At 38.3% G+C, this 7,971-nt stretch overlaps 1 protein-coding gene across 1 annotated transcript in view; it reads right to left on the reverse strand.

The window, feature by feature from the left end:
* LOC107722024 (disks large-associated protein 1-like) overlaps nucleotides 1-7,971 on the reverse strand; it is an 82,301-nt gene that overhangs the window by 7,847 nt on the left and 66,483 nt on the right. Inside the window, exons 6-7 of the mRNA XM_016530252.1 lie at nucleotides 2,367-2,755; nucleotides 1,346-1,428 (exon numbers count right to left, since the gene is read on the reverse strand). Coding sequence (XP_016385738.1) covers nucleotides 1,346-1,428; nucleotides 2,367-2,755 — 472 coding nt within the window. The remainder of the gene's footprint in view (nucleotides 1-1,345; nucleotides 1,429-2,366; nucleotides 2,756-7,971) is intronic.

Genomic DNA, 7,971 nt, shown 5'->3' on the forward strand with positions numbered 1-7,971 from the left:
TATATATATATATAATATTAATAATTTCTGATATTAACATATTGCTAAGCTAATGACACAAAGTCTAATAAGCCAAAAAATACATAGCATACATAAATATTGGGTAAAATAGTATATGTTAAATACATTTCAGTATTGAATGAAATATATTTATAATGTTTCAACACTAGCATATTGCTAAGCTAATCACACAACACTATAAAGCAAATGCATAGCATACATAAATATTGGGTGAACTAGTCTATTTTAAACAAACAAATTTTTAAACATTTCAGTATTTAATGAAATATATTTATAACCTATATTCTGATGTTAGTATGTTGCCAATCTAACAGTGCAATACTCTAATTAGCAAAAACTACATAACATACGCAAGTATATTTTAATAAGCAATTAAAATAAAATTATAGTATAATAAAAATATTGTTTAATACTTTTTTTGTACTGAATGTAATACATTCAAAACAACACCATTTAAACATTTTTTTTTTTCAATAAGTAATGCATTATGGTTGGTTATGAAGGATATATGTGATATTGTCTATAAATCTGGCTGAAAGGAGGAGTCTGTGAGGTACCAGTGTTGGAAGCATGTTTTAAAATGCTGCTTCCAGACAGTTCAGACTCTAATAACCGACCTTCTGTAAAAATTCTTTATAGACAGTATGCGTGTGTGAGTGTAACATATATTTGTTCTGGCATTTGATCTGTACTCTCGAGCCGCACTTTGGCTATGAGATGGTGATTTTAGGGAAACACACAGAGACTGGATTTCTAGCGGCCTCTACCTCCCTCCTGTCATTATGTCCCTCCCTCTCACAGGGTGCTAAAACAGTGACATTTGAGGGTGTGTGAATCAGAGAAAGCAAAAGAAAGCAAGAGAGAGAGAGAGAAGTGAGACAGGGGGTCGATACTTGACCATGTCTGTGACCCAGCAGCCTGCCTGCTTCATAATGGGCGCAGCAACAGATGGCCATGCACGCACACACAGACACACCCGCATACACACACAGAGCAGCTGTCTCTCTGCCTCCCACTTCTTTACCCTTTCAGGAGGCCCCAGTGTCCAAACCACCATGATAGGGACAGCTGTGTGTGTGAAATAGAGAATAAGAGGGTTGAGAATTGACAACTCTCTCTCTCATTCACTTTCTTTTCTCTCTTCTATTACACCTTCCATTCTTCAGAAACTTTCATAGTCACTATCCTCACATCTGTAATGTTTTGAGTGACTTTATCTTATTTGAATGAGCACATGTTGGGAGTTAAAGAATGGAGATGTAATGGAATATGCTGCAAGGGTGTGTGTGTGAGAGAGAGAGTGAGTGGGTGTAGATAAACTTACCATCTCTCCTCCTCAACTTGAATGCCGACGGACTGAAACTTGCAGTGCACTTCTGATTGATTGGTTTCCTCAGGACCATCCACCTAAACACAGACACACACACATTCAGTATGGAGTCTGTGTGTCAGAAGTAAATTTTGAATTATTGTTGTCAGATTTGTTGCTGCAAATTTGTTTGTCTTGGCCTATCTAATTTGTTTGTAAATATGTAGTGAATATTTTAGTAATAAATGATGTAGATATAAAATGTGCAAATTGTACACTACGTTGATGCATACTTAATAATCAGAGAATATACTGCAGATAATGTTAGGGGCTGTGCCCCTAAAAACCTAGTATGCTACCTAGTAAAACCTAGTATGCTATCTAGACAGCATCACAGTGTATATTATATAGATGTTTTATAGTTGTTGTTAATGGCTGTGTCTCAATGTGCTGACTGCTTAGAAACATTTCTGGGCATCATAGCATGTAATGTATTGAAGCACACTCAAAAATCTAAATCAGATAAAGGCTGTGTCCTAAAACCTATGCTGTCTACCTAGATAACATATTTGGGCATCATAGTGCATACTACATATATGCCTGCTTAATAATCAGAGAATATACTGTTGATAATGGTTGTGTCTCAAAACTTACCAGCATTTTTGGACATAGTGTACACTATCTTAGAGCATACTCGATAATTACAGTAGGCCTATATACTATAAAAAATGCCCTGCTGAATTTGGAATAGCATTCTGGCATACTAATCTTACTATTTTTGCCATATATTTCTATGGCAGAAATGGTAAGACTAGTATACTAGTATGTTGTTCTGAAGGTTTTGAGACACAGTCTATTTTTCCACATATATGAGTAGATGAATGTCTGTTGTTTACTTCTTTTCTTGTAAATTGACTGAAGTGAAGTTCACATATAATTCTCTGTTTCTTGTTTTCGTTGTAAGTTTGGTATTGTTTAAACAATCTGTAACCCTATAGGCAACACTGATGTGCATGTGTGAGTGTGTGTGGCCAACCTGTATCCCTATGGACAGACACTTCCTGAGGGCATCTCTCTTAGCTTCCTGTGAGATGTGCGTTACGCTAGTGGTGGCGGTGGCTGTAGTGATGGTGATGGTGCTGTTGGTCACATGCTGGCTGGCTGGGCCGTGGACTTGAGCGTTCGCTGCCTCGATGGCTGCTGTCAGGGCCTTCATGCTATCGATGCTCTCTGTGGAGTTGCTAAGGCCCGACTGGACCGCTGCTAAGGCCCGGTTAGCAGGACCAGAACCTGTGAGCTCATTGTAGGCATCTTGTGCTGATTCTGTGCTGCTCTGGGCTGTTATAGAGATGTATGGTCTGGTGGGTGTTGACCTGGGCGGGACTGGGGGCGGAGTTTTCTTGTAGGTGGTTATACATGATGATACTGTGGAGTAGGAGTAAGTGATAGGTCACTAAGTGAAAATTTGCACAATTAATTAGCATATTTATCAACTGACAAATTAATGGAAAAATAATATTAATATTCAAAAGAGAAACACAGTATACAGTAGATTTAACAGGTTAGAACAGAGTTGAGAAAAATACAGTAGAGTACATTGGACTTGAGTGGTTGCAAAAGTTGCATAGAGCAGAAAAAAGTAGAACAATGTTGAGTAGAAGAGAATATGGTATAGTTGAGTACAGCAGAATTTCACAGAGTAGAATAAAGTTGAGAAGAGAAGAATAACGTAAATTTAAAAAAAAAATGTAATGGAGTTTAGTAGAGTAGAAAATGGTACAAATAAAGCAGAATAATTTAAAGTTGGCATATAATAGTATAGAGTTAGAGACAGAACATAATTCAATAACGCAAAACAGAATATAGTTAAGTAAAATACAGTAGAATAACGCTGAGTAGAGATGAAAGTACTAGAATATTATATAACACAGTAGAACAGAATAAAGTAGAGTTCAGTAGAGCAAAATAGAGTGGATATAATATAAAACGTAATAATAAAATAATTGAATAGAGTAGAATTCAGTGAACAAAAATATATTATTATCTATTATCTAATTAATAAACATCTTAACAGTGTTTTAGGACCACATATAGTAGAATAGAATAAAGTCACCTAAAATGGAATTGAGCAGAATTGAGTAGAGTTGAATAGAAAATGGGTGAAACAGATTATGATAATATAGCCTACATTTCAGTAGAGTAGAACAGACTGGTATATAATAGCATAGAATTAGAGTATAACATAATTCAATAAAAAAGAACAGAATAAAGTTCAGTAAACAATAATAGTTTACTAGAGACTAGAGTAAACTTAAACTGAATAGAAAAGGGTAGAAGAAAATATAAAAGTTGAGTACAGTAGACTGGAAAAGAATATGTTCGATTAGAGTAGAATAAAACAAATGGAGAAGAAACATTTTGAATAAAGCAGAACAGAACAGAACAGAATAGAAGTAACTAGAATATAATAGAATAGAGTTGCGTAGAGTAGAATAGTTAAGAAGTTTACTATAGAAACAAATAAAGAACAATATCATGGAATAGAATTGAGTTGAGTTGAGTAGAAGCAAGTAGAGGAGTGTTAGGTAGGCACTGTTATGTCAGAGTATAGTAGAGCATGTTTAGAGTAGATTTCTGTGAAGTATTGCACAGTAAAACTACAACAGGAGTTTGGCATTACTGTCCCAAAATCATCCATCTATTTCTGCTCTCTCTGTTCTTCCTGCCTGCGTTGCTTAGAATAGCACAGCTGCTGGAGAAGACTAAACACTGTGTATGTGTGCGTGCGTGTGTGCGTGCTCAGAAACTAAACAGTGGCAGTCCATTTTCTTACAGCTCCCTCATTTCTTGCTTTTGGCAGGAGCAGGTTAGTGCAAGCCCAGGCACACACACAAACACACACATTACTCCTGAATACATGAAGGGAACGAATTAGATCGGAAGATCTCTCTTTTGCTTTATGACATCTGAGCGTACGAGAGTGTGTGTGCCAAAGTGCGTCTGTTTTAGATTACAGCACTGTAAGAAGATCATGCGCTGTCTTTTAACAGCTCTCTCACACACAGAAGGGATGTGGAACAGGTTTGTGACTCCACTCCGTGCATCTGAATCTATGTAAACTGGGTCACGGTGCATGTGGAAAGTAGGCCAGGCTTTCTTTTTAAACTATTACGGCACCCGAGCCGGGCACTGTGTGTGCTTGTTCTCACCTGTGTGTGAGCCTGTGTCATGTGTCAAGCGTGTATGTGTGTGTTCTCTGACCCACCCAGTCCTGCGGTTTATTTCTAAAGCCTTTCCTCTCTCTCTCACTCTCGCTGACAAACGGCAAACCACAGGTCAAATAGTCCAAACCATCCACCCACCTGGAGCCCTTTAAACTACAGTCAGATGTGATTTTTCCAAGTTGGAACAATCTGGAATTTTTTTATCTTATCACACACTACTTTAAGAGCCTTGAGCATCTCAGGGTCAAATATAAATGTTTTTCCCATCTATGCTTAAATATAAATACAAAAAACAGTAAAAATAGTGTTGTGGCAAACTGTTGGTTGCTCTTGCTCCGCCCCTCCTAACTAGAGTGCATTAGCCAGAGTGCACTAGCATTCACCAGTGAGAGAACACCAGGTGAAGTTAATCAAGCAGGAAACAAGAGCAGACCTGTGCTAGGAGAGCCGTGCCTGTGTTTTACAGCTGTATTCCCCCTCAGTTACAAAGGCATGCTTCAGCAAAGTCCAAATACCGCGCGCGCGCGTGTGTGTGTATGTGTGTTATGTGTGTCCCTCTCTCACCGTCTAAGAATCTGTTCCTCAACTCTTCAATGCTGGCAGCTACCAGCCACAACCTCCTATATACATGTGTACACATACACATATTAGTTCAATTCTAAAACCTAGTAAGCTCCTCACTGTCTACTTCCTATATAGCTCCCTTTTAAGACAGCATCTTAAACATAATCTGCAACAATCTACATAAGCAGAGAGTGACGTTAGCATATGGTGCTAAACTACCAACACAATAGTAAATAGTAAAACAATCCAATTTTTAACTGAACTATTTAAATACTTATAAGTATTGAATACAATTACACACTACTTTAAGAGCCTTGAGCATCTCAGGGTCAAATATAAATGTTTTTCCCATCTATGCTTAAATATAAATACAAAAAACAGTAAAAATAGTGTTGTGGCAAACTGTTGGTTGCTCTTGCTCCGCCCCTCCTAACTAGAGTGCATTAGCCAGAGTGCACTAGCATTCACCAGTGAGAGAACACCAGGTGAAGTTAATCAAGCTAATCTATTAATTAGTAGGGCAGAACAGACTCCAGGTAGAGTAGCAGTGGCTTGAACAAAGGAAAGATTCATTTTGTGCAGAGTTAAGCCTACTACAACAAACTGAAGAAGCAGCCGGTGAGCTTTAATATTTTGTTATTTTTGTACTTGGGTTGAATTGTGTTGTATCTGAATATTATTGGTTCTTGTATTAGTTTGGTTTGTGAATTAGGTCTGGTTTTCTAATATGTGAAATATTCAAATTTAAAACAACTCAATTCTATTTTAATATATTTTCAAATGTAATTTATTCCTTTGATGGAAAAGCTGAATTTACTCGTCTTCAGTGTCACATGATCCTTCAGAAATCATTCTAATATGCTGATTTGCTGCTCAAGAAAAATTTCTTCTTATTATTGTTGAAAACAGTTGTGCTGCTTAATATTTTTCCAGAAAATGTAACTTTCATAAATTGAAAGTTTGTTTCAGCATTTGTCTGAAATAGAAGTCTTTTGTAACATTATAAATGTCTTTACTTTCACTTTTGATCAATTTAATGTGTCCTTCCTGAATAAAAGTGTTCATTTCTTTCAGAAAAAAAAAAACCATACTGACAACCATACCCAAACAGTATTGTGAATATAATTAATATAACAAAAAATGCACTTTTAGCTCCTACAGTAGATATATTTGTGTAACCTTCTAATAAAAAACGTCTGCTAACAGAAACACACAGACGCCCCGTCCAAACAAAGGCATGCCAGTGAGGTCAACGGGTTGTCTGGACTCCACAAAGTGAAGAGGAAGTCAGTTGCCAGAGAGCTGTCAAAGTCTTTTTAGAGGCTGAAATATCTCAAAAATAGTGTTTTTACAATATGGGCCACCGCAGTATGATATATTCTCTAACACCAGATGTGTAGGACGCATCCCAAATGACTTTATTTTCACCTACACGCAAGCACACACAAAAAAGGCACGGAATAAAAACAAGTCATGCCATGTAAGCGGCATTACAGACTACCTCACAGTTTCCACGGATACACTTTGATGTTTGGATCATGGAAGCGTCACGCCTCCAAAACGGCACACACACGCTCTCAAGGCCATCGTGTTTATCCAACAGTTGGGAAGTGGAGTGTGATAGGCTACAGAATTCCTGAACTCCTGCAGGCAGAAACGGAGAAAGAAAAACTCCCTGAAAAACGTTCTCTCAACAAAACTGTCTTAACATCTGCCGCTCGTCTAACACAATCCAAATGCTACTGCAAACGAGCTAATTCTGAGGATTGTAGTTAATCTTTCCAAAGGTTTAGATCAAATCTGAGAGAGAGTGATGCTGAAAAAAAAATAGCTTTTGAAAGAATTTTCACTCAGAAATTGCTAGTAAATTTCACAAGAAATTACAAAGAAATGGCAAGAAGCAACACACTGAATTGAATATGGTATTTGAAGAAGAAAGACTGAAATAGTATTTCCTTTATAAAGTGTACTCCAATTATCTTTTACACCTTCACAAAATCATTTTTAAGTGTAGTTTTGAAGCAATTCAGCCTGTTGGTTGAACATTAATTGGCTGCGTTCTTGGCCGATAAAGCATTTCTCATTTCAAAAGAGCGAAAGAATGAGCGAGAGGTTAAAGAGGAGGAGGAGAGGGACTCTGTGAATGACAAAACCCCTTTTGGCCCCCGGCCCACAAACTCCTCTTTGTGAAGGCGCTTCAAACGAGCGACCGACAGAGGAGTGTGTGGCTAAAAAACACACTACCCCCCGCCCGGGCCAGCGCTGTATCAAAGACGGCCCCTGCTCAACCCCCTCTCCACTCCTTCACTGCCCCCCTCTGTCAGCCATTCATCCCTTCTTTTCGGCCCCTGCCTGGAGAAACTCCTCTTTCGGCCTCATGCTTCATTAGGAGGGGAGATTGAACGCACCTCTGGGCATGTTGACGGCTGGAAGTGGAGGAAACCAATGGGAGTGTGTGAGGACTTGTGTGTTAGTACTGACAAAAACGATAAAACTCATTCAAACAGGTTAGTTGGGCTCCCTCTATAGATGCCAAGGGAATAATCAGAAAAACACAAAGCACTATAAAACCAGAGGAGGGGCAGCAAGGATGTTTGTGTGTGTGTGTGTGTGTGTGTGTGTATAAGCAGGCCAGGGTGCAGAATGACAGTTCGGCCCAGCTGCCGTGTGTTTAGAAAGGGGCTGGTCACTGTCTTTCTCTCCGTCCCTTGCTCTCTTTCCACAGCCAACTAGAGTCCTTTGTGATAGTGTAGCCGTGGAAACGGGGAGGAACATGAAATCCGTGGCCTTTCTATGAAACAGTGTGTGCGTGTAAAAAAAAAAAAAAAAAAAAAAAAAAAAAAAAAAAACCCA

This window comes from Sinocyclocheilus rhinocerous, unplaced genomic scaffold (assembly GCF_001515625.1).
Source record: "Sinocyclocheilus rhinocerous isolate Xijiao unplaced genomic scaffold, SAMN03320098_v1.1 scaffold754, whole genome shotgun sequence".
In the NCBI taxonomy this organism is placed as follows: Eukaryota; Metazoa; Chordata; class Actinopteri; order Cypriniformes; family Cyprinidae; genus Sinocyclocheilus; species Sinocyclocheilus rhinocerous.